The sequence below is a fragment of the Eptatretus burgeri genome, chromosome 10 (genome assembly GCF_056783735.1).
Source record: "Eptatretus burgeri isolate ZD-2024b chromosome 10, Ebu_testis_v1, whole genome shotgun sequence".
Classification (NCBI taxonomy): domain Eukaryota; kingdom Metazoa; phylum Chordata; class Myxini; order Myxiniformes; family Myxinidae; genus Eptatretus; species Eptatretus burgeri.
This window is the reverse complement of record NC_140970.1, coordinates 46,854,172-46,880,747: the sequence shown is the minus strand read 5'-3', so window position 1 is coordinate 46,880,747 and position 26,576 is coordinate 46,854,172. Positions and strand designations below refer to the sequence as shown.

The window sequence follows — 26,576 nt, the reverse complement described above, 5'->3', positions numbered from 1 at the left end:
TGTTTTCCTTTTGGTACAATAGCTGGCTCTCACACATACGTGTCCAGGCCACACGCAACTTCATCCTTCACCCCACAGTCATCATGAATGTTCGCATACGCGTAAGTCGTCACATTTCTAAGTCGTCACTTTTTTCTCGGTCCCGATGGTGACGACTTACGCCTAGTCTACTGTACATATATATATATATATATATATATATATATATATATATATATATATATATATATATATTTATATATATATATATATATATATATATATATATATATATATATATATATATATATTAGCAATCAGAACTACTTCTCGGATAAATTTTGCAACTCATCTCAGGTTAAGATATTCTGGAGTTATCGTATGTGTGGAAATTAAATAAAGGCATGAACACTGGCACAGATTTTTCGACGTTGAAGGAAAATAACCTTCCTTCCCATCCCCTCTCATGCTTACATCCTCCCAAAGCCCCTTCAACCCACTCCCCCCCCACCCTCGCCGCTTGCACAGACATCCTGGGTGTTGTCTGGATATTGTTTAGCATTATTAGTTTGAATGTGTTGTTTTAACATACCCAATTTTGTTCAATCCTGCAGTAATGGCAGTGCAAGGAGACCATCCCCTCCAACCCCACTTTCCCTTAAGTCCCCTATCAAACGCATATCCAGAGGACCCCTTTCCCTTCCCACTACCCCCTCTCTCTCACATCCTCCTCGCTCCTTGCTTCCCATCCCTTCATCATTCTCCCCCATTTCCTAGCTCTTTTCCTCACCCCTTTCTCACTCCTCCACCCATCCTTGCTCCCCCACCCTTAATATTCTGATCAGAAAAGTGATGGGTTGTACTGTATTTGCTCGTATATAAATATATAAATAAATTACAAGGAAAATAACTTTAATGGACTAAATCATAGTGATGGTTGGGAATATCATTGTAACCAGATGATTAAAGTTGAATGTAGTAGGAATCAAATGGATGAGTGTTAACATGGAAGGATGACGTGTTTAAAAAAAAAAATCCTGGGGAACACTTTGTCTAACTACAAACCTCTGCATACTAAATGCCTGACTGCTTTACAGTACAGTCCGTGTCCACCACTACTATCAGTTAATGAAACACTGTTGTTTAGCTCTTCCATGATCCACGATACCTGTGTACAATGGAATATCAATTTCTTGTTTTTCAGGTTTCTTTGTAAACAGACATTTTAAAGAATACCTTAAGCAAACAAAAAACGGAATACCAGATGTCCAACTTTGTCTGCAGTTGTTGGCCTTGTTGGCATCACTGTATGGGTCCAAAGACCTGATTCTGTCTTGTACCACCACTTCTTTGGACTGTTCCAGAAGCTTCTGGACACTGCTGCTCCTGACGCCCGGCTCTCACAATGCCTGGAAACCCACAACCCACTGCACCGTCAGATTGTTTGTTCATTATTCGTTGTCAAACACACACAAGTCATTTCGAAGTTTCAGACAAACATGTACAACTGTACAAGGCATGGAATTATCCACAGAAATTACTGACATGGCTGTTTTCATGGAGCATTTTTCTCCATATGAGAACAAAATTAAAAATTCCATCATGATCAGAACTTGTAATTCTCCTTTTTATTCAATTGGACTTCATTTACTGAAATTGTTAAATCTATTTCAATGGTGGTCTGTCCAAGGGAAGGTTCTTGTGCTGCTGAAGCAGTCTTTTGGCAAAGGTTGAATCGAGTGGTTTGCCATGCCCTTCAGCAGTTGTCAGTTCAAAAATTTGGAACTTGGCTCGAGCGTCAGCACAAAATAGCCCACTCATTTCAAAAGATACCACATGATTTTTTTTAAACATCAGCACCAAATGCTGGCAGACAGCACAACAGCTAATTTGCCATCTGACATTTCATGCTGCAATGCCCGCCAGTGCCAGTTTATGATTATCGGGTCTGGAATCGCAACCAGATTCGGCAGCTCAAAGGTGAGTATGCAATCTCCGAGCTATCCTCCCAGCTCAACTCTTACATCACCGCCAAAAACACATTAATACGAAAGGGTCAGCATTGAGATTCACCTCAAGAGGAAACTAGAGAGTTCGTAGAACACCTTACTCTGCATTATCTTGAGAAACGACAAGGGTGGAGGTCTACGAGCGGCAAATTTGATTGGTCGTGGTGACATAAAATGCTGCTCAATAAAAGGTTTTTGAAAGTGCCAAAAAGGCAATTTTTGTTTAACAGTGTTCAAGCATATAATTCAACTGAAATTAAATTAAGCTTTTAAAGGTCGTAAAAAACAAAATTCCAGAAGTTTTAATCTGTTGATGCGGTCTCAATCACAACACCTTATTTAACACGTCGCATTAGTTATTCGCGTCTGTTTGTGTCCTTCATAACTTCCTTAAAAACAGTAAGTTTCCTGTTTGGCAGTCAAACAAACTTGTAAGTAATTCTAGACAGAGTAAAATTTTTTTATCTTGCTCTTCTCTGTGCATGTGCAATTGGGACAAATTCAGAGCAAAAGTTCTCCTGAACTACTGGTTCATTTTATGATTCATGTTCAAAATATAACATTCAGTTGAGATTAAGAAAAAATAAACCCAATCGAAGGCAACCTCAGATCACCCCACAAAGCCTGCAACAAGTGTGCGTCTGCAATCGGGAGAGCCAGAAAAAACATCTGAAGAATGAGCTTTCAAACTTGTCTCCCTCCGCTAAAACCTGATGGCATATTGTCAAGTCGGTCTCTGGTCTTTGTTCCCCTTCCATCCCTCTCCTCACTTCAAATGGCACCACAGCCGATTCTATTTGTAAGAAGGCCAAATGCTTCAATTCTGTGTGCGCTTCAAAATTTTGTGTGTCCCTATCCCCTCTCTCTCTGTACCCATCCTTTCCATTTGTACTCAACTGCTCCTGAATTCTGTCTTTTGCACCTGAAAAGGTGGAAACGTTTCTGGCAACCCTCAAATCTGACTGCAACTGGACTGGACGACGTCACATGCTCACATGTCCTAAAAATCTGCTCTGCTGCTCTTGCACCTCCTCTCTCTCTCTCTGCCCTTTTCACCCTGTCATTTACCATAGGTCATCTTCCATCTGCTTGAAAATCAGCCAACGTCACAGCATTACATAAAAGATGCAAAAACGGATCAACTTAGTTACTTACCAAGCAGCTTACTTCCAATCATCAGCAAGGTCATGGCATTCATCATCGCAGTTGACATAAAATCATTCCTTTTCTTCCAAAGCCTCATCTCAAATCAACAATTTGGATTCAGACCTGGTCACACTACCTTGGACATGCTGCTTCTCCTCTCTCAACAATGAATGGAGGCCCTCAATATCAGACATAAGATCAGGGATGTCTTTCTGGACATATCTCAAGCTTTCGATGCAGTCTGGCATCCTGCTTTGCTGTTGAAATACGTCTGTCAATCCTGAGACGTCACACACACACACACACACACACACACACACACACACACACACACACACACACACACACACACACACACACACACACACACACACACACACACACACACACACACACACACACACACACACACACACACACACACACACACACACACACACACACACACACACTCTCTCTCTCTCTCTCTCTCTCTCTGAAAGACTGTACTGCAAATCCTCCCATCTACTTTCTCAACAACCCTCTCAAAAACGTTCAGTCACTGAAACTCTTGGGTCTCACTCAGCCATAATCTCTCCTGCACAAGCCACAATTCAAAGTTGGCCTTCAAAACCAGACGCCGACTGGGCATCCTCCATCGTGCAAAGTCCTTCCTTGAAACACCTTAGGTCCTATTCACCGACAAGGCTTTCATCTCCAGCTTGATGGAATACTGCTCTCCCCTTTTGGATGGCACCCCTGCTTCCCACCTTATTCAGCTTGAGACCATGCATCCAGCTTGTCCACCTCTTGCATTCTCCCCTACTCCTCACCATTACCTGCGTCCCCTGTTTGTCCGTCTACGTCGCCTTTCTCCCTCTGCCCTGATATTGACGTTTCCCCTTTCTGTTCCCTTTGTTACCTCTGCCACCAAAGGTGGGCAAGGGATTATGATTTCACCCCTGTCTGTTTGTCTTTTTGTCAGTCTACGTGTCTGTGAACAGGATATCTCAAAAAGTTGTGCATGTATTCTGACAAATTGGTGGATAGGTCGGGTGTGTGACAAGGAAGAATTGATTAGATTTTGGTGAAGATCTGGATCCGAATACGAGAAATGTTTTTTAATAATAAAGTGATTCTTCAACATTGAGTGATTCACCAAAACCATCACTTCACCAAAAACGATATTTGGCATGACGTCTAAAAAGTTATGGACGGATTTGGATGAAACTAGGTGGATTAGTTGGTGAGGTGACAAGCCAATTAGATTTTGGTTCAAGTCCGGATGCAGATCCTGCCTATCAGTGGGAAACAACAAGTAAATTGTTCAGCCTGGCGGATGTATGTGCTCTTCCGAATGCCGTTCTAGTTACCTTTGTTATGTTGGGTCTTGATATGGTCTGTGTCCTAGCTCTTCCACGAGCCTTGACCATTAGGGTGTTTCATATTGCAACTTTTTGCGCTAGTCAAGTTGGCTACCCGTCATAGCTTTCCAATATGGATAAAAACCCCTCTCGCCGATTTTTAGAATTTTCCTCCCAAAAATGGCCGCCGGCGGCTATTTTTTTTTACAAAATGGCGGCCTTTTTCGCGTTTTGACACAGAAATCGACTCCTACACCTGCTAAAATACGTTAATGTTACTTGATATGTGTGTTTGTCGATGATTATGATTGCTATGTCTGCTAGCAGTCGGAGACTAGACATTAGGCAACCAATATGGCGGAAAAAATCCAAAATGGCGTCCAAGATGGCCGATTTTTGGCCACTGGAAAGTTGTTCCCTCCGATGTGGGTTCTAATATGTCCAGTTATAGGTTTTTGAGTGTGCTGAATTCGTTTTTATGCTCTAAAATGCAGTATATCTGTCACAGAGACGTCTGCGGGGGTCATGCTCTCGCGTTAAGAAGTAGTTCTTGCAAGTCCCAAGAAAAATTTTGAATATTCTCGCCCTCATTGATATCAGAAAATAACAATTAAATATTCGAAGGTCAAACATGTATTTATTTAACATGTACAGTATATACACGAATTACTAGTATACTAATGCCATCATGAATGTTCTAATATGAATTCATGTATGCGTGCCTATCAGCCTCGATAATCAATAATATTGGCCATAGAATGGCATACATGGCTGTAGCGACATTTCAAATTAAAATTTCCATTGTTCAAAAACATCAATGTTCACACTTCGCTTCATATAGTTATCTACATTTTCTGAAGAGTGGATTTCGTGTATCCAGAATAATTCTGCCTGTGCCACTCAACCACTTGAAGCAAAGCTTGCCTTTGCTGTTCATCCCTCGTTTTGTCTATAAAATCCGAAATCAACTTAATTCCACGCTATGCAAGGTCGTTAACTACGTGAACATTGTGCACATAGTTTGCGAATTTTTGGTAACCATCACTTTCTGGCCATGTGCTTGCAGGCTCACACATCCATTCTACATCTAGTACATCATATAGTTCAAGAAGATTGAATAACCGCCACGAGTCGTCATCTATGAAACTGCTGAGACACAGGTCACTACTCTCATTCTCATCCACGGCCGGAAATTTTGGCTTTCCTGAGCTGAGTTGATGGATGAGGTAGTCTAGGTGTCTGATGCAACAGTTTTGCCATCGTTTCTCGCTCATCTGTGGGCACGTTGGAATCGGCAAGAGCGAAAATTACCAATTGCGGTGTCAAATACCATAGGTGTCGAATCGACACCTGCTATCAATGAGGGCGAGAATATTCAAAATTCTTCTTCGGACTTGCAAGAACTACTTCTCAAGGCGAGAGCATAACCCCCACAGACGTCTCTGTGACAGATATACTGCATTTTAGAGCATAAAAACGAATTCAGCACACCCAAAAACCTATAACTAGACATATTAGAACCCACATCGGAGGGAACAACTTTCCAGTGGCCAAAAATCGGCCATCTTGGACGCCATTTTGGATTTTTCCGCCATATTGGATGCCTTATGTCTGGTCCCCGACTGCTAGCAGACATAGCAATCATAATCATCGACAAACATACACATATCAAGTAACATTAACGTATTTTATCAGGTGTAGGAGTCGGTCAGGTTCGATCTGTGACCTGCTACAGGTACCATGTAAACCTGTACTAACCTGTTCCATGGTCGGGTTGTCGGCGACTAAACCGTCTCCCCCACCAGGTTTTCTGGTGAGGAGGGTGTTTGGATATGGACACCCAGCAGGATTAAAAACAAAACCTGTCAAAGGGCGGAGGAGCTCCTTGTGAGCCAACGGCCATCCATATCTAGTGCCCAACTGTGTCTGCGGACGTCCTCCTGCAGTTGGGTTACTTCTTATTAGGAGGTTGGTGGCAGGATTTGCACTCCAGCCACCGTAAAACGCTTCATTCCGCAAAACGCAAAAACGCAAAAAAATCTGAAAACCCACTCCGTGGGAGTACCTCCTGTGTAGCTTCCCTTCGCAGGGCAGCTCACCGGATGATGGGATTGGGGCAAAGCCTTCGGGACCCCCAATCTTTGATAGGAGGGAAACCACGGGGAAACATCCCTGGGTCAGATTGCGGGAGAGTGTGTCGGAGTGGTGCTGAGGTGTCGTCCACCAGACGGCGGTCTCCTTGGGTTAACCTGAGGCGGTCCCTTCGGGTGGGTGCCTGGAATGTCCTATCCCTAAGAGAGGATGATCACCTGTCTCTGTTATCATCTGAGCTCAAGCGTTTGGACATCGGGATTGCAGCTCTCTCTGAGGTTCGGAGACCGGATTGCGGCGAGATAATGGTGGGTGGTTACACCTACTATTGGTCTGGTCGCTCTGATGGTTACCATACCCAAGGAGTTGCTGTAGCTGTGTCCAATAAGCTGACCCCAATGATAATTGAGGTAACACCGGTCAACGAGCGTATTATGAGATTAAGGATTCGTCACTCCTTAGGTGTCATTTCCCTGGTCTCTATTTATGCTCCGACTGAGGCGAGTGATCTTACCGTGAAGGATGCATTCTACGCCACACTCGAGTCTGTGGTTGATCAGTGCCCCAGACGAGATACACTTCTAGTCTTGGGGGATTTCAATGCATCGACTGGAACTGATAGGGATGGTTATGAGGTGTGTGTTGGTCCCCATGGGTCAGGAACTATGAACCAGAATAGCACTAAGTTCCTTGACTTTGCAAGAAGTCATGGACTTAGGGTGGCTGGTTCATGGTTTCAGCGCCCGCAAGCTCATCGCTGGACTTGGTATTCCAACGCTGGCGGTGTGGCAAAGGAGATTGACCATGTCCTCATTGACGGTCGTTGGAGGATGATCCAGAACTGCAGGGTCTACCGGAGTGCTCAGTTCCTCAATACTGACCACAGGCTTGTTGTAGCAACTCTAAAGCTGCACCTTAAATCCTGGAGAATGGTACCATCCCAGCCTAGGCTGGATGTTGCCAAGCTCAGGGATGAGAGAGTAGCTGAGGAGTTTGCGAACAGGCTGAGTGGACACTTGGGGGTCTGGGTGCTTTGGGGGTCCTGAAGAGTTGTGGAGCACCTTCAAGACCACCGTCCTTGATGTTGCCGGTGGATGCCTTGGAGTTCACCGCAGGGCAAAGAAGAATTTTGTCTCTCAAGGGACACTGGATACCATTGACCAGAGTCGCAGGGCCAGGCTGAATGGCAGAGCTGAGCTGTTCAGGGAGCTGAGGCGTAAAACTGTACGTGCACTGAGGGTGGACAAGGAGGCCTATGTGCGAGGAATCTGTGAGGGGGTAGAGCATCACCTGTGGACAGGTGATTCTCGTCCCGCTTACAGGGGAATTCGCGCATTACGTTCATCCAAGCCCATCCCTCGGAGCACTGCAGTTCGAGCAGAGAGTGGTAGGCTCTTGACAGAGGAGTCTGAAGTGAAGGCCCGCTGGGCCGGTTACTTTGAGCGGTTGTACCAGGCTGATCCCCCAGCTGTCGAGTTGGACGTCAAGGGTGTTACAATCCCTGTTGCTGACCCTCGAATCAACTGTGGTCCACCATCGCTTGTGGAAACACGGGCTGCGGTGAACCAGTTGAAACGGGGCAAAGCTCCAGGGATCTGTGGCATCCATGCTGAACTTCTCAAGGCTGGTGGAAATGCTGCACTCGCGTCGTTGCATGCAGTTTTGTGCTCTGCCTGGAACACAGGCATCATCCCAACTGACTGGAAGAGGGGCCTTGTTGTCCCTCTCTGGAAAGGGAAGGGTGATCGCCAAGACTGCAACAACTACCGAGGGGTGACGCTGCTCTCAGTGCCGGGCAAGGTCTTTGCTCGGATAATTCTTGATAGGGTTCGCCACCATCTGCTTGAGCACCAGCGTCCAGAGCAGTCAGGCTTTACACCAAAGAGGTCAACGATTGACCGTATCCTTGCTCTTCGTGTCCTCACTGAACGCAGACGAGAGTTTCGGCAGGGGCTGCTTGCAGCCTATGTTGATCTCTGTAAAGCGTTCGATTCAGTGAATCGGGATGTCCTCTGGAGGATTCTTGGTCTTCGTGGGGTGCCACCGAAACTGATCGATCTGATGTCTGAACTCTACTCTGGTACTGAGAGTGCTGTGAAGTGTGGTGGTACCGCCTCTGACTTATTTCCAGTTGTTACTGGAGTTCGTCAGGGATGTGTACTTGCCCCCACACTTTTCAGCACTTGTATGGACTGGATTTTTGGGAGGATGTCGGAGAGATCAAGTTGCGGTGCATCGTTTGGCAATGTCAAGATCTCGGACCTTGATTTTGCAGTATATGCAGTCATCTTTGCGGAGACTTTAGACATCCTCTTGGGGGCCCTCGAGGTCCTGAATGAGGAGTCGGAGCCGTTGGGATTACGGATTTCTTGGGTCAAAACAAAGATCCAGGCTTTCGGTGACATCTTGGATGCTGCTGTCCTGTCTGTGTCTGTTTGTGGTGAGGATGTTGAGGTCGTGGATAGATTCACTTACCTTGGCAGTGATATTCATGTCTCCGCAGGTTGTGAGCCGGAGGTCAATAGACGTCTGGGTCGGGCCTGGGGAGTCATGGATTCACTGGATCATGGGGTGTGGCGCTGCCGGTACCTGTGCGGGAGGACGAAAGTCCGAGTCTTCAGGTCCTTGGTACTTCCAGTCTTGCTCTATGGGTGCGAGACTTGGACTTTGACCAAGGATCTGAGACGGAGACTTAATTCCTTTGGTACCAGGTCTCTTCGGAGAATCCTTGGCTATCGCTGGTCGGATTTTGTGTCCAACGAGCGGTTGCTGAGAGAGACTCGGATGAGATTTGTTACCTGCATAGTCCGTGAGCGTCAGCTGCGGCTGTATGGACATGTGGCTCGTTTTCCTGACGCTGATCCTGCTCACCAGATTCTCTCAGCGAGGGAGTCTCATGAGTGGAGGAGGCCAGTGGGCCGACCACGTGCCTCATGGTTGCAGCAGGTTGACCATCATCTCAAGGAGATGGGGATGGGCCTGGCAACTGCCTGGGGGATGGCCAGACGGAGGCCCCTGGAGTACCGGCGGAAAGTGGACGCAGCGACGCGCTGTTCTGGCACATGCTCCCATACCTGACCTGACCTGTAGGAGTCGAATTCTGTGTCAAAACGCGAAAAAAGGCCGCCATTTTGGAAAAAATAGCCGCCGGCGGCCATTGTTGGGAGGAAAATTCTAAAAATCGGCGAGTGGGGTTTTTATCCATAATGGAAAGCTACGACGGGTAGCCAACTTGACTAGCGCAAAAAAGTTGCAATATGAAACACCCTATTGACCATGTATGAAAATTTTTAATAAAGTACAGGTACATTCAAAGTACACCGCCCCCATGCCAAATAAATAAATAAAAATCTTACAGCGCGTGATGGCACCCAGTGCTGCTGCCTTGCAGCACATCGAGACAGAATTGGGAGGGAGCGGTGCACAAGAATTGATTATTTATTGATTAATTGCATAATAAAAATAAATAAATAAATAAATAATCGTAAAATAATTCATTTCTTCATCAATTGGCTCATTGCATACCTAAACCACCAATGTTTCATCTGAATCAGTAACTTTTTGAAAATTAAGTAATTCATCCAAAAATGAAATAATTTATTGATTAATCACGAAATAAAAAATACCCTTTATAGCCAAATCACTTGTTCATTGTCGTGTCCAAATATCATCTTCTGAGCTCAAAAGATGCATGACATATTGTCCGGATGAGAGAGAAAACAAATAAGTCATAAATAGATAATAATTAAGTAATTCATCAATTAATTGATTAATGAAAAAATAAAATAAAAATATTTTGCCAAAGCGCATCTTCACTTTTGTCCCCAAATTTCAGCTTCCGAGCTCAAAGGATGGCTGAGATATCGCCCGGACAAACAAGAAAACAAACAAACGGAGTAAAAACTGAGTACTACCGTCGGCGCCCGGCGATGATGTCGTGCATCGCCTGGATACGGAATTGCGGATACGGATAAAATACGCCTGGATACAGATACAATAAAGTTATTCCTCGATCATAAACTGAGTTCATAGACAGAAGACCAGACAGACGTGAAGCAAATGCTTAGCCCTGCTTTTAACCTCGAGTGTGCAGGGTAATTATATTGTTACGGTTCGAGGAATCACCAAGGAGTTGGCATTCAGCATATCATGGTCCCAAGACAGCTATTCCATTAATATACGGTTAGATAGCCCCTACTCTTTTGTCTCGTGGGTCAAATGGGATGTGCGTTGCGGGGATCTCATAGCTAGGTTTGCTTACACCACCAACTTCATTTCTACTCTTCTTTTCTGCTTATTCCTGAGGTAAATCCAAATTTGTGTCCAACACGTGCAGCAGCACGTGCCGCGGCCAGGGGAAGGGAATATAAAGACGCAACGACACCCCGAGCATCGACAGTGCAGCTGTGAGGAAACAGTGATATCTTCGAAGGAACCTCCGTCGCAAGCTCGAGATGATCGTCTGACGTTTCCAATGATCTGGGATGAGATGGCTGGTTGCATTGAAAAGGCATACAAATGAATATCTCTGAAAGAGGCGGCACGGATGTTGCTTTTCACAACACAGAAGCAAATGACCCATTATTGGCAAGAGCGTGGCTAGTTGCTTGGCGCCAATAGCTACATCATCAGAGGCCGACAATAGAAAAATGACAACCACGCCACGTTGTGCAGGATACAGGCGCATGTACTTTTCAACCCATTTCTGGACTAATTATATCGGCATCCTCCTTTCCCTCCATTTCTCCATCTGACGCTTATATCTATATCATTTTTCATTCCAAACCTCCATCTGATTACTATATCCGATCGTTCCCCTCAATCTCTGACATAGATCGGAGTTGGCCCCGCACACACGATAACAGAATTGGGTGAACGCGAGCGCTGGCCACGTGCTTAATGACGGATCCGTGCGCACTGTGCAGAACGTACTCGAAGGCAGACCCGTGTGCTGCTCGCAACACTTTATTATCGTACAGAGCAGGGCACGAATGGACACATCTTACCGTCTGTGCATGGGTTTGCCATAATATCTTACCTTCAGTCGCCGCTGGCAGCCGTGGGTGTCCTCCACGGACGGCGGCCGTCTCCGGGCAGCGAAGACGCGATCAGGCGGGGCTGTACAGCACGGGCCGTGTGGTGCATCACGGAGCAAGCACATTGACCAGTGCTAGCTGGAGGTGCCCGGGCGGGCATGCGGGGCCGACACGATCCTCGGCCGGTCATCAGGGCAAGGTCCGGGAGTTCGTGCAAGGCAATTCATGTTTCGGAGTTTGGTGCCGGGCGATGCAGATCATGTCGTGAGGTTGGAGCGAGATGATTTCACAGCGTGGGGCCATCTTGCCGGTAGTGGAGTGGAACCATTTCGGGCCATCGCGGCCAGGCCGCGCGGGGGCTGGGGCCAATCAGAGCACCTGATTCGGGTGACAACGCATCGCTTCGGGGTGGCCCCCCGCCCCGCACTGTGGGGTTTATAAAAGGCGGATGGCGAAGCCGTTCTCTCTCTCTCTGACGCACGGATCTCCAACTCGCCTGCTCCTAACATTCGCTGCGACTCCGCCTTCTTCACTCGCCGTCATCGCTGCAACTCCGGCTCCACTTCTCCGCCGTTACGTCGCCGACTCCACCCACCTGGTCCCACCTTCTTCACCCAAGTCCCTACCTTCATGCCCGACGGTCGCGTCTCGTTCTCTGGACCAATGCCAGCTGCACGAATTGCCACGAAGCAAGAAATGGCGCGCCAGCTGTCGGGGAGGTATCGCCCAGCGGAGCATCACGCCAAAATGTATTGGTGGCGCAATCGGGCAATCGTGCAAGGCTTCAGAGACCCTTAGCCTCATCTACTCTCCTTTTTCACTTCATTAACTCCTCTTCATCGGTGTGTGTGTGTGTATGTTTGTCCTGGCATTTCTCGTAAGTTAATATTGCAGAAGATTATTATTATTATTTCGGGTTCAGTCTGCTTTCGTAAGTTGCTAGTACATTGTCGCACCTCACACTTCTTTCTATCCCTGCATTACACACACCAATAAAACTATTTACCGTACCACATAACATTCCTCGCCTGCTTGTAAATGTTCCCAGCTCGTTTTTGTCTGTTCTTTCATTGATCCTGCATGGTCCGAACCTGAGCTTAGCCAGGGCTTTATTCCCAACGATCCGTTCCTTTAAGCCGGTACGTCCTTGGCAGTGTCGCTCGGCTGCATCCGATCTGGTAAAGTGATCCGGTTCGGACAAGGCGTACCGAGGGCGTGTTCCCCGGTAATTAAATGACGTGATTAATTAGGTAACCCGGTTAACCCATAGACGGGAGGACCCGAGGTCACGCGGTTGAGTTATTGGCATCCACGGTCGGTTAGTGACCCGCCACGTCACGGAATTATCCGTTTGCGATGGCCTACAATTCCGGGTAGCCTGGTGGGAGCTGAGATAGCTCCACCCCCCCCCCCCCCCCCGTGGCCCTCTCACTCGGACCGCAACAATATGTTTAAAATACCAACAGAAAAATCGGCATAAAATAATAGAAACACAAAAAACAGGTAAAAGACATTTCCAGCTTTATGTTATGGAACAAAAAACATTCAGGACACTATTTCACCTGTTATAAAGCTGTTCAGCCTCAGACCAAAGTTGCAAAGGAATGAGAATGTGCTTTATGTAGAGGGCAGCCACTCGAGCTTGGTCCAAAATTGGATCTCCCTTGGATGCTGTGACATGAATGCCAGCTGAATCATTCGGCTTCATGTCATAATTGTCTAATTCTTGAAAAGTACCACTGTCATTTGGACAATAAGCATCAGAAAATTTCTCAAATGAAGTGTTGGAAGAGGTCAGTCTTGAACCGGTACTCATAAAAATTCCCTTTTGCTGAAGTTCAGGAACCATCCTTTTTTCTAACCAGTTTCGCACCACTGCTTGAATGGAAACTGGCTCCCCAACCTTGCTGTGCAAGAGGATTCTGTGGATGTGAAACAATGGCAAACATTTCATTCGGACAATAAAGCTCGCTTGCTGTGATTTAAAAACAAAACAAAAAAAATACCAGCTTTTCCATGATGTGCAAAACATTTCATAAAAAAGCATAACTTTAAAGTTTTCAAAAGCTTTAAATTAATGGCATCGCTTATGCATGACATTTTTAATTTCAAGAATGTGACATAAAAATAGAATTTTCCTTGGGATTTATCTATTGTGTTTGCTCTCTATAAGATGGCTGAAATATAGTGGTGCATCAATTCAAAGAACACAGAGACAAGATCCGATTCGTGAACTCCACCACCAAAGGCGGACAGAGGTTTTATATTCACACCCGTTTGTTTATTTGTCTGTGAGCAGGATATCTCAAAAAGTTATGGATGACAAAACTAAGTGGATGAGTTGGGTCGGTGATAAGAACAAGCTGATTAGATTTTGGTTCAGGTCCACATGCAGATCCGGCCTATCAGTGGGATACGAAACGTAAATTGTTCAGCTTGGTGGAGGATAACCGAGTGTTATCTAGTTTAAAAATTTGTTTTTATGTTAAAAGGTTTGTTTCACATCCATTAATCACCTTCACTTAAACCTTTTACGAATCCCCCCCCCACCCAAAAAAAAAACCTATCTACATCACAGTTTGGTGCTCTGCAAATGTAGGAATAAAATATACTTATAAGACCTTCCGAAGATCTTCTTTGCTTTTTTTCAGGAACACGAGCACATTACCCATCGGGTGATTGCGTCACGCCCTCCAGTCACATACAAACACGGACGCGGATGTGCACACACACACAAACACACACATACACACACACTTTTTATTAATTGCACAGTATCGTGGCTATTCCTAAAACATAATAATATAATTGAAAGGATTGCTGTAAATTATGTTCATTTCACGATGTCCCACATTGATCTTATTAAAATTGTCAACCTCAAATCATCGTTCCCCGACCTAAAGTAAGAACCTTAACCTGGAAATAATTGAATGATTTGCTGACCGTACGGATCATCAACTGGGCACCGTTCTTCCTCGAGGTTTCAATCCTTTCATCCCAGAACCTCCAAATGGCGGATCCACAACCCCGGTCATGGACTCACATCAGTAAGATGGACCTACATCAGCAGATCCACAACCTCAGTTGCGTCCATGCAGTCAGTCAACCCGTCAATGCAACATCACTAAGCAGACTTTACTCGCCGGAGAATTTAATGTATTATCACATAGTTACAACTCCCGTTACACATTCTATTATATGACAATACCTTAAATATAACATATCCACCAACAAACATGACCACCCCACTCACCTCTGGGTCAAACTGTTATTCAAATATTGAAACTATTATTTACAACGATTTTTGCTTTTTTTTTACATGCTGCCGTGACTCCCAGCAACCATTGAAATTAGTTTAAAATACAGTATACATAAAATATAAAAATATTGTTACAGTTCTCGGAACCGTATGCATACAACATACAGGCATCCCAAGTCAGTAATTCCATTAAGTATATGTGGAGACAGAATCCCTCCTTGTGTGTAGTGGGAAAGCAAAAGGGGGTGCGTTGCTTTTAGTTAGGTTTATAAATCATTTCTCCCCTTTTATTTTGAACCACAGTACCTTCCTCTCGCCTTCCGAGGCAAAATCTCTGTGCAGTACCTTCTTCTCGCTTTCGAGGCAAAATCTTTGTGCAGTACCTTTTTGGTGAGTCCGGACACACATGGAGTGGGCAGGCTTCCCGACATGGCCGAAACCCTACCCAGAAATGGCGGACCCCATGGAAGCCCTGGCCAACCAGAGCGGACAGTGACGTCTGCTTCGTCAAGGCCCCACCCCGACCTTGGGGATCTATAAATTACAACACCATTCTCAGTCTGGGGTTATTTTTCGGGGTCGTTTGTTCAGAGAGGGTGAGCTGGAAAGTGAATCGTCTTGAGAGGGTGTGGGAGAGTCGGAGAGTTCGTTGAGAGTGAGAGTGAGAGACCCAAAGACTCAGCCTCATCGCGGGAGATACCCAATGATCCTGGGTGCCTTGGATCCCCCATCGCGGAGCCAAGCAAGGTTCGCACACTGTTTGTGACTGGTCTATCCTACGACATCAAGCGTCGGGAACTCCACCTGCTCTTTCACACTTTCAAGCCCCGTTCATACCTTGGACTCCGCGCTCTCCACCCGGGCTCCTCCGCGCACACACAAACTCCACACGTGCGGCTGTGGGTCGAGCTGCGCGACCATTGTTAGGTGCCGCACCATGGAGCATCCCTTTCCCCAAAACTCAAGTACCAAAAGAACTGCGACCTCAGCTCACTCCCTCCCTGGCTACAAAAGTCCTTGCCATTCATCTGGGTTTATTTAGTCTGAGTGTGTGGCACCGTTTGGTAAGTAGTACTGTATAAGTGATTTGATCATTGTAAATCTTGCCTGTATTCTTGCAATATGTCTGCTCTGTGTCCTTCTTTTGTAAGTTGATTGTAAATAAATTATTCTAGAAATGTTCCCAGTTCGTTTTTGTCTTTTCCTTCATTGGTCCAGCATGGTTCGGATCTGAGTTTAATCCGGGTCCTTATCCCCAATATAATCTGTTCATTCTTGCCGGTACGTTCTTGGCAGGTCCACTCGGCTGCATCCGAACCGGAAAGGTAGTTGGTAGTTGGTAGAGTGATTCGGTTCGAGAAAGGCGTACTGAGGGCATGGTTCCCCAGTAGTTGAAACTGCGTGGTTAATAAGGTAAATTGATTCGAGACAAAAAGACCCTACGCTACACGGTGGAGGTATTGGCATCCACGGTCGGTTAAGCGCCCCGCCGCGTCACTGAATTATCCGTGAACAAAGGCCTACAATTCCGGGAGTCTGGTGGGAGACGACGTAACTTCCCCCACCTAGCTGTTGTTCTCGCCACAATATACATATATACTCGGTGAATGCACCCAGCGTTGCCCAGGTTCTTTTTGAATGAATTTAATCTTCTGTACATAGGTCTGACACGAGCCCAGTATCAGTTCCCTCTTGGGCCATGGCAGTCATAGCCTAAGGGGGTTGTTGAGGGGGAAACACCCCCCCCCCGGCCGAGGGGCCTCACTACCTAGACTATAACCTCTCCGGGGCCCGTCCCGACATTTTTTGTTTCAAATGTTTCCTCCTATCTTTCACCGTTCAGGAGATTAGCACGTGCAGAGCCTAAGGGGGTTGGTGAAGGGGAAGCACCCCCCCCGGCCGAGGGGCCCCGCCACCTAGCCTATAACCTTCCCAGGGCCCGTCCCAACATTTTTTTGTTATGGAGGTTTCCTCCTATCTTTCACCATTCAGGAGATTAGTGCGTGCAGACAAACAAACAAACAAACAAAAACTTCAAATTATATTGGTTGCTCTTAGGTCACCCTTATTCTGGACATTTCCATCTGTCTGTCTGTCCGCGAAACTTTGTTCAAGCCTCGGGGCTAAACCACTCAACCGATTCCAATGAAATTTGCTAGGTCGGACCAATATTTCTGGGAATCGTGTGCTTTCGAATATGGGACCCCGGGCCCTAGCAACGGCCCTTTAAAGTGGTCAAAAAATCGAAAAAAAATCAAAAAAAAAATCGAAAAATCGAAGCTTAGGGTTCTGTGCGCAATCTATCTAGCTCCCTTCATGCCAATTTGCAGCCCTAACAAAAAATATTTGTCGGAGGAGATAGGTTTTGGGCGAGTACATGTCGAACAATTCAGAAACGGTTAATTGCGAATATCTTTAAGAGAAAGAGTCTGATTTTGATGAAACTTGGGTGAAATGTGTACAATGTGGCTAGCATGTACACAAAAATGAATGCTTGCTATGCACACCTCCGTTGCTTAGGCCTTAGTCACATTTGCCACGGCGGCCGTGGGGTCTCCAAAATCTACGGCCACTAGCAATTATACGGCGGCCGCAGTATTTCCACGGTCACACAATGTAGCAGTCACATATGTTTTTATTTTTCGGGGAGCCGCACGGCGTATTTAGAAATTGGTAGGTTGGGTGTGTGGAAAGGACGAATTGATTTGATTGTGGTCAAAATCCGTATCTAGATATGAGAATTATTTAATTTTAAAAAGATTCTTCACCATTGAGACATAGGGCCATAAACGATATCGTACTGTACAGCATGATATTTCAAAAATGTATTGGGCCCGATATGTTCTCGTGGATCAGGCATTATGTGGCGGAGGTATGTGCTCCACCGAGTGCCTTTATAGTTCTACTAAATGTTTTTACAGGGTTCCGAAATTGGCGGCGGTGGTATTGAAATTGTGGACGGAGTCAGGAGAACTGTGCAACCAATGGGTGGAACGCGCACGCACGGCTCCTTTTATATATCGAAGTGTGGAGAGGATAGGGATATGAAGCTGCCAGCATTTGTCAGTGGACATTTCAGGTCTTTTGTAAACAGTTACAGGTCCCGCACATGCATGCGCACCTACATGCATGAGCACACGGCTGGTGAAGGTGTTAAAATTAATATTTTCTGGTTGAAAGTCAGTTGGCTAAAATTATATTTCACAGACAAAGCAGATATGACAATTTAAACATTCAAAATGCCATGGAAACAATGTGGATACAGGATGCAAGGTTCACTGCAGTTGTTTCGTATGCAGCCTATGGCTGCTGGTTGCATCATTTTCTGGGAGTGTGGCCGGGCCACTGATACAGTGCCCCTGTTACCAGTAAGCTAGTAATCGTTTTGCCAACCTTAGCAGGATGACAGGCTGAGTCAACCCACCTGGTGTTATTTCAATGGTATAACAGGGGCTAAAACTCAAGACCCAAAGATTTTAAGCCAACTGCCTTAACCGTTAAGCCAACACCAGACTCACACTGCAGTAATAATATAATACATGTTTTGACCTGCTACCTTATAATGCACTTTGAAGAAAATGACGACAGCTTCCATGACACAGCATCCTACCTAACTTTTGATACAGTCTGGCATCCTACCTAACTCTCCAAATTGTCTGTCTATGACATCCAACGCCAAGTACACACGTCTTACTGAATTCCTCTAATCTCGTAATCCCAAGGTTTCTGTCGGGCTCACACGGTCCACCATCAACCCCCTTCTGGTGAAACTACCTAAATCCAGGATCACTGCTCAACTTTGCTCATTTGTTTTTCTGTTTAGCCACCTGTGGAATCAACTTCTACATCTTCTTCAATCTCATTCTTCCCTCCAGGCCTTTAAGACAGCTGTTCACCACCATCTCAGACCGTCCCGCATCCCCAATCCAAAACGATGATCTCTTCTACCCTCGTTAACACCATTCATTAATCCCTCCTCCTTCCAATTTTCCATTTTTCCCTCCTTGAAGTTTCTCGCTGTGTCCATCTTATCCACCCCATGCATCCTCTGTATCCACCCCATGCATCCTCTGTATCCATCTTGTCCACCCCATGCATGCATGTTTGCCATCCTGTTCTTGTCTGTTACATCCTGAACATTTCAGTTTATGGTACCAGCTTTTCCACGAGCCTTAACAATGTATAATTTTTTTTTTAATCCCACAAAGTAGGAGGCAAAAGTCTATATCTTCCATAAAGCACCTTGTAGCTGTGAGTTGGGGCTCGACTCTTCAATTCCAGAACTTTTTAATGACAAAGGAGCAGAAGCAAAGACAGCAAGCAACCTAACTCACAGAATCTGCAATAGTGTGCTTGGAAGCAATTCTACACGTGGGTACTGTCTGCAGGTCCAGGGCAACGCTTCTCTCCAACGGTCCTGCTCTGCCAACGCTTGAACTGCGATGCAACACAACGATTCGCGTGATTGCCGAATACTGCAGGGATGCAAAATAAAAAAAAAACGATAATATTAAAAGATAGGCTGATAAACAGCTATTGTCAACTCCAGGTTCATACAATAATTGAGCCCACAAAGTTAATGTACATCACATATTTCAATGGAGTACAGCAACTGAGCCCACAAAGTTAATGTACAACACATATTTCAATGGATTACAGTAACTGAGTCCACAAAGTTAATGTACAACACATATTTCAATGGAATACAGTAACTGAGTCCACAAAGTTAATGTACAACACATATTTCAATGGAATACAGTAACTGAGCCCACAAAGTTAATGTACAACACATATTTCAATGGATTACAGTAACTGAGTCCACAAAGTTAATGTGCATCACATATTTCAATGGAGTACAGCAACTGAGCCCACAAAGTTAATGTACAACACATATTTCAATGGAATACAGTAACTGAGTCCACAAAGTTAATGTGCATCACATATTTCAATGGAGTACAGCAACTGAGCCCACAAAGTTAATGTACAACACATATTTCAATGGATTACAGCAATTGAGCCCACAAAGTAAATATCCATTCCAGGTTTCAATGGAGTACAATAAATGAGCCCACAAAGTTAAAGTTAATCACATATTTCAATGGATTACAGTAACTGAGCCCACAGAGTTAATATCCATTACAGGTTTCAATGGACTACAATAAATGAGCCCACAAAGTTAATGTACATCACATATTTCAATGGAGTACAATAACTGAGCCAACAAAGTTAATGTACATCACATATTTCAATGGAATATAGTAACTGAGTCCACAAAGTGAATATACAACACATATTTCAATGGAATACAGTAACTGTGTCCACAAAGTTAATGTACATCACATATTTCATTGGAGTACAGTAACTGTGTCCACAAAGTTAATGTGCATCACATATTTCAATGGAGTACAGTAACTGAGTCCACAAAGTGATTGCACAACACATATTTCAATGGAGTACAATAACTGAGCCCACAAACTTAATGTACAACACATATTTCAATGGAGTACAATAACTGAGCCCACAAACTTAATGTACAACACATATTTCAATGGAGTTCAGTAACTGAGCCCACAAAGTTAATGTACAACATATTTCAATGGAGTTCAGTAACTGTGCCCACAAAGTTAATGTACAACACATATTTTAATGGAGTTCAGTAACTGTTCCCATAAAGTTAATGTACAACATATTTTAATGGAGTTCAGTAACTGTGCCCATAAAGTTAATGCACATCACATATTTCAATGGAATACAGTAACTGAGCCCACAAAGTGAATGTACAACACATATTTCAATGGAGTTCAGTAACTGTGCCCATAAAGTTAATGTACAACATATTTCAATGGAGTTCAGTAACTGTTCCCATAAAGTTAATGTACAACATATTTTAATGGAGTTCAGTAACTGTGCCCATAAAGTTAATGTACATCACATATTTCAATGGAATACAGTAACTGAGCCCACAAAGTGAATGTACAACACATATTTCAATGGAGTTCAGTAACTGTGCCCATAAAGTTAATGTACAACATATTTCAATGGAGTTCAGTAACTGTTCCCATAAAGTTAATGTACAACATATTTTAATGGAGTTCAGTAACTGTGCCCATAAAGTTAATGCACATCACATATTTCAATGGAATACAGTAACTGAGCCCACAAAGTGAATGTACAACACATATTTCAATGGAGTTCAGTAACTGTGCCCATAAAGTTAATGTACAACATATTTCAATGGAGTTCAGTAACTGTTCCCATAAAGTTAATGTACAACATATTTTAATGGAGTTCAGTAACTGTGCCCATAAAGTTAATGTACATCACATATTTCAATGGAATACAGTAACTGAGCCCACAAAGTGAATGTACAACACATATTTCAATGGAGTTCAGTAACTGTGCCCATAAAGTTAATGTACAACATATTTCAATGGAGTTCAGTAACTGTTCCCATAAAGTTAATGTACAACATATTTTAATGGAGTTCAGTAACTGTGCCCATAAAGTTAATGCACATCACATATTTCAATGGAATACAGTAACTGAGCCCACAAAGTGAATGTACAACACATATTTCAATGGAGTTCAGTAACTGTGCCCATAAAGTTAATGTACAACATATTTCAATGGAGTTCAGTAACTGTTCCCATAAAGTTAATGTACAACATATTTTAATGGAGTTCAGTAACTGTGCCCATAAAGTTAATGTACATCACATATTTCAATGGAATACAGTAACTGAGCCCACAAAGTGAATGTACAACACATATTTCAATGGAGTTCAGTAACTGTGCCCATAAAGTTAATGTACAACATATTTCAATGGAGTTCAGTAACTGTTCCCATAAAGTTAATGTACAACATATTTTAATGGAGTTCAGTAACTGTGCCCATAAAGTTAATGCACATCACATATTTCAATGGAATACAGTAACTGAGCCCACAAAGTGAATGTACAACACATATTTCAATGGAGTTCAGTAACTGTGCCCATAAAGTTAATGTACAACATATTTCAATGGAGTTCAGTAACTGTTCCAATAAAGTTAATGTACAACATATTTTAATGGAGTTCAGTAACTGTGGCCATAAAGTTAATGTACATCACATATTTTAATGGAGTTCAGTAACTGTTCCCATAAAGTTAATGTACAACATATTTTAATGGAGTACAGTAACTGTGCCCATAAAGTTAATGTACAACATATTTCAATGGAGTTCAGTAACTGTGCCCATGAAGTTAATGTACAACATATTTTAATGGAGTTCAGTAACTGTTCCCATAAAGTTAATGTACAACATATTTTAATGGAGTACAGTAACTGTGCCCATAAAGTTAATGCACATCACATATTTCAATGGAATACAGTAACTGAGTCCACAAAGTGAATGTACAACACATATTTCAATGGAGTTCAGTAACTGTGCCCATAAAGTTAATGTACAACATATTTCAATGGAGTTCAGTAACTGTTCCCATAAAGTTAATGTACAACATATTTTGATGGAGTTCAGTAACTGTTCCCATGAAGTTAATGTACAACATATTTTAATGGAGTTCAGTAACTGTGCCCATAAAGTTAATGTACAAAATATTTCAATGGAGTTCAGTAACTGAGCCCAGAAAGTTAATATTCATCACATATTTTAATGGACCATCAGGTATGAGGGTCCTTGTGGGGAACATTGGCGAAGCATTCATCCCTTCACACAGAACGTCCTGGTGGAGGCAAGATCTCCGGGACAACCCAAACCCAACAGTGAACACTTATGCTTCAGTCACATTTGGCTCGGCGGCCGTAGGGTCTAAAAAATCTCCGGCCACTAGCAATTATAGGGCGGCCGCCATATTTCCACGGTCACACAATGTAGCAGTCACATGTTTTTAATTTTCGGGGAGCCGCACGGCGTATTTAGAAATTGTGGAGACCGAAAACGTGGGGTTGCCGTACGGTCTTTGATTTGATGTCGCACGGTGACCTTAATGGCGTTCCTGCGGCGGCCATGGAATTTTCAAGGTAGCCTCAAGGTGCCCTCAAGGCGACCGCAGGGGGACCCTACAGCGACCGTGGAAATAGTGCGGCCTCTGTAATTTTTTGGGAGTTGGCAAAATTCATTTTTCATTGATAAGAGCCTACGGAAAACGCACGAATAACGCAAGCCCACCGTACGCCCTACGTAAGGTCGACGTGGAACACATCTACGTAATGGCTACGGCTTGTCGAATTGCTACGGCCAACCTAGAAATGAAAAAAGTTATAACTCCGCGTTATAATTCCACGGAGACCCCTACGGCCTGTAAAAGATAGCCATATGGCGTAGGGCCACCCTGAGGCCACATCAGAAACTCTGCGGCCGCCGCACGTTTCTGTCAATTCAGCGGGGGAGGGGGTACGGCCGCCGTATCCTCGCCGTAGAGCAAATGTGACTTAGGCCTTACCGGTCGTCCTGTGCGTCGTCCTGTGCGTCGTCCTGTGCGTCGTCCTGCGGTCCAATAACGTTGAGATATTCATTGCAGATCGTCCAGGCAGCAGGAAACTCAGAACGCGCCAAAAGTGAACTCACTTTCAAGAGGACCTCCTCCACGGGGACGTCCATGACGCTGCGCACCTCCTCTGTCCCTCGTCCACGTCGTTAAAATCGGTCTCTTTCACCGCTTTGACCGTCGTACAGGTAGAACAGGTGTCTGCATTATCAGGTGTCCGATTACTCCCACAAGCCATCAGTCACCGAAGCCTCCACGGTCTATGGTCCACCCCCCGATCATCGATCCATCGATCCTTTAAACGATCAACGGCGAAAGTTCGGTCCGACACACGAAGCAAAGACCAGGCCTGAGAGGAAGCGTCGTTCGAGTCCACAGAGGGCGCTAGATGACCTGTACCACACATATACCACACGCACAGCGAGGTGGAGCGTTCACGGTGGGACGCGCCACGATGCGGCACAGGTAGATCATGTGAATGCCTACCTGTGCTGTGAGTACCGTGGCAACGACGGAGTGCGTTTCGGTGTCGGCGTCAGGAGTTGCACAAAGTGGTGGCTCGGGCGGCGAGGTCACGGTGGGGCGGTGCGCCTGGAAAATGGCGGCCACCATGCCTGGGCCCGGCGGGGGAGACGTGAGGGACTTCTCGCACTCTCACGTCGCCAGCGAGGTTTGTCCTGCTGCTGGGAGCGCGTATCGTGGACGGCCAGCTCGAGTGGACGCGGACATTCGTGTGCATGTCCCGTTTGTATAAACCACGCTTCATTGTCCTTGTAGTGTGTGTGTGTGTGTGTGTGTGTGTGTGTGTGTGTGTGTGTGTGTGTGTGTGTGTGTGTGTGTGTGGGTGTGTGTGTGTGCGTGTGTGTGTGTGTGTGTGTGTGTGTCAAGGTGTCTCCGCTCGGATTTCGTCGACATAACTTTATCCTTACCTGTCTTACTGTCCATCAACCTCTCTCTCTACTCTCTCTACTCTCTCCTCTCTCTCCTCTCTCTCCTCTCTCTCTCTCTCTCTACTCTCTCCCTCTCTCCAGCCATAACGATTGACCAAACTTGAACTGTCACCGTAGAATTAACACCAATAATGACAACTGGACCGTTTTCCCATTACCTTGACTTTGTGTGATCATCATCATCATCATCATCATCATCATCCTTCCATTAAAGCCTCTTTGGGCTGCACGACGTCTGTCTTGGAAGGAGATGACGTGTGTGTGCTCTTACCTGTGTGCAGGTGATGAATCTGCAGCAGATGATCAAAGTGACGCAGGAACATATTACGGCCCTAATGGAGAGGTTTGAAGGTGACCTGAATCCGCCTCCGCTTTACCTTGAGGTAGGTACCGGTGATACCAATTTTGACCTTCGATATAATGAACGTGTCACGTATACAGGTAGATCTACGGGTCGACATTCCAGGTTGTCATAAATACCCGTCTATAGATGGAGCATAGAGGCAACGTGTTTACGTTTGAGCTGTTTGGCCTGGGTTTAGGATTGGCATGATATGGTCTCAATGTACACGTACTCACTTCAAGACTGTCTCACCTGGGTTCGAATCCTGACCCACCGAGAAACTGTCATCATGGGGTTTCACAGGTAGGGTGATTCATCAATGTATGTGTTGGCTCACGGATGGACGTTAAACTGGATGTCCTGTCTACTGGCGTTAGTTGGTGGACGTGAAAGATCCCACAGTGTTCTTCACAGAGTCCTTCACAGAGCGAGAGAGAGCGAGAGAGAGAGAGAGCGCGAGCGAGAGAGAGAGCACGAGCGAGAGAGAGAGCGCGAGCGAGAGAGAGCGTGAGCGAGAGAGAGCGCGAGCGAGAGAGAGCGTGAGCGAGAGAGAGCGCGAGCGAGAGAGAGAGAGAGAGAGAGAGAGAGAGAGAGAGAGAGAGAGAGAGAGAGAGAGAGAGAGAGAGAGAGAGAGAGAGCGAGATAGAGAGCGAGAGAGAGAGAGAGAGAGAGAGCGAGAGAGATCGAGAGAGAGCGAGAGAGAGCGAGAGAGAGCGAGAGAGAGCGAGAGAGAGCGAGAGAGCGAGAGAGATCGAGAGAGAGCGAGAGAGATCGAGAGAGATCGAGAGAGCGAGAGAGAGCGAGAGAGATCGAGAGAGCGAGAGAGAGAGCGCGAGCGAGAGAGAGCGAGAGAGCGAGAGAGCGAGAGAGAGAGAGCGCGAGCGAGAGAGAGCGAGAGAGCGAGAGAGAGAGCGAGAGAGCGAGAGAGAGCGAGAGAGCGCGAGAGAGAGCGCGAGCGAGAGAGAGAGCGCGAGAGAGAGCGCGAGCGAGAGAGAGAGCGCGAGAGAGAGCGCGAGCGAGAGAGAGCGCGCGAGCGAGAGAGAGCGAGAGAGAGAGCGCGAGCGAGAGAGAGCGAGAGAGAGAGCGCGAGCGAGAGAGAGCGAGAGAGCGCGAGCGAGAGAGAGCGAGAGAGCGCGAGCGAGAGAGAGCGAGAGAGCGCGAGCGAGAGAGAGCGAGAGAGCGCGAGCGAGAGAGCGAGAGAGCGCGAGCGAGAGAGCGCGAGCGAGAGAGAGCGAGAGAGCGCGAGCGAGAGAGCGCGAGCGAGAGAGAGCGAGAGAGAGAGAGCGAGAGAGCGCGAGCGAGAGAGAGCGAGAGAGCGCGAGAGAGAGCGAGAGAGCGCGAGCGAGAGAGAGCGAGAGAGCGAGAGCGCGAGAGAGCGAGAGAGAGCGAGAGAGCGAGAGCGCGAGAGAGCGAGAGAGATCGAGAGAGCGCGAGAGCGAGAGAGAGCGCGAGAGAGCGAGAGAGATCGAGAGAGCGCGAGAGCGAGAGAGAGCGAGAGAGCGAGAGAGATCGAGAGATCGAGAGAGATCGAGAGATCGAGAGAGCGAGAGAGCGAGAGAGATCGAGAGAGCGAGAGAGCGAGAGAGATCGAGAGAGCGAGAGAGCGAGAGAGATCGAGAGAGCGAGAGAGATCGAGAGAGCGAGAGAGAGAGATCGAGAGAGCGAGAGAGATCGAGAGAGCGAGAGAGATCGAGAGAGCGAGAGAGATCGAGAGAGCGAGAGAGATCGAGAGAGCGAGAGAGAGAGATCGAGAGAGCGAGAGAGATCGAGAGAGCGAGAGCGAGAGAGATCGAGAGAGAGCGAGAGCGAGAGAGATCGAGAGAGAGCGAGAGCGAGAGAGAGGGAGAGAGATCGAGAGAGAGCGAGAGCGAGAGAGATCGAGAGAGATCGAGAGAGAGCGAGAGCGAGAGAGAGCGAGAGAGAGCGAGAGCGAGA

The 26,576-nt window shown here is 45.8% G+C and overlaps 1 protein-coding gene across 1 annotated transcript in view; it reads right to left on the bottom strand.

Moving 5' to 3' along the window:
- The window catches only part of PEX26 (peroxisomal biogenesis factor 26), a 42,915-nt gene extending 19,407 nt beyond the window's left edge, over positions 1-23,508 (bottom strand). Inside the window, 5 exon segments of the mRNA XM_085898139.1 lie at positions 1,241-1,375; positions 1,378-1,388; positions 13,167-13,526; positions 19,198-19,338; positions 23,304-23,508. Of these exon segments, the coding sequence (XP_085754265.1) occupies positions 1,241-1,375; positions 1,378-1,388; positions 13,167-13,526; positions 19,198-19,338; positions 23,304-23,461 (805 nt within the window). The 5' untranslated portion in view covers positions 23,462-23,508.
- Between the last annotated feature and the right edge of the window lie 3,068 nt (positions 23,509-26,576).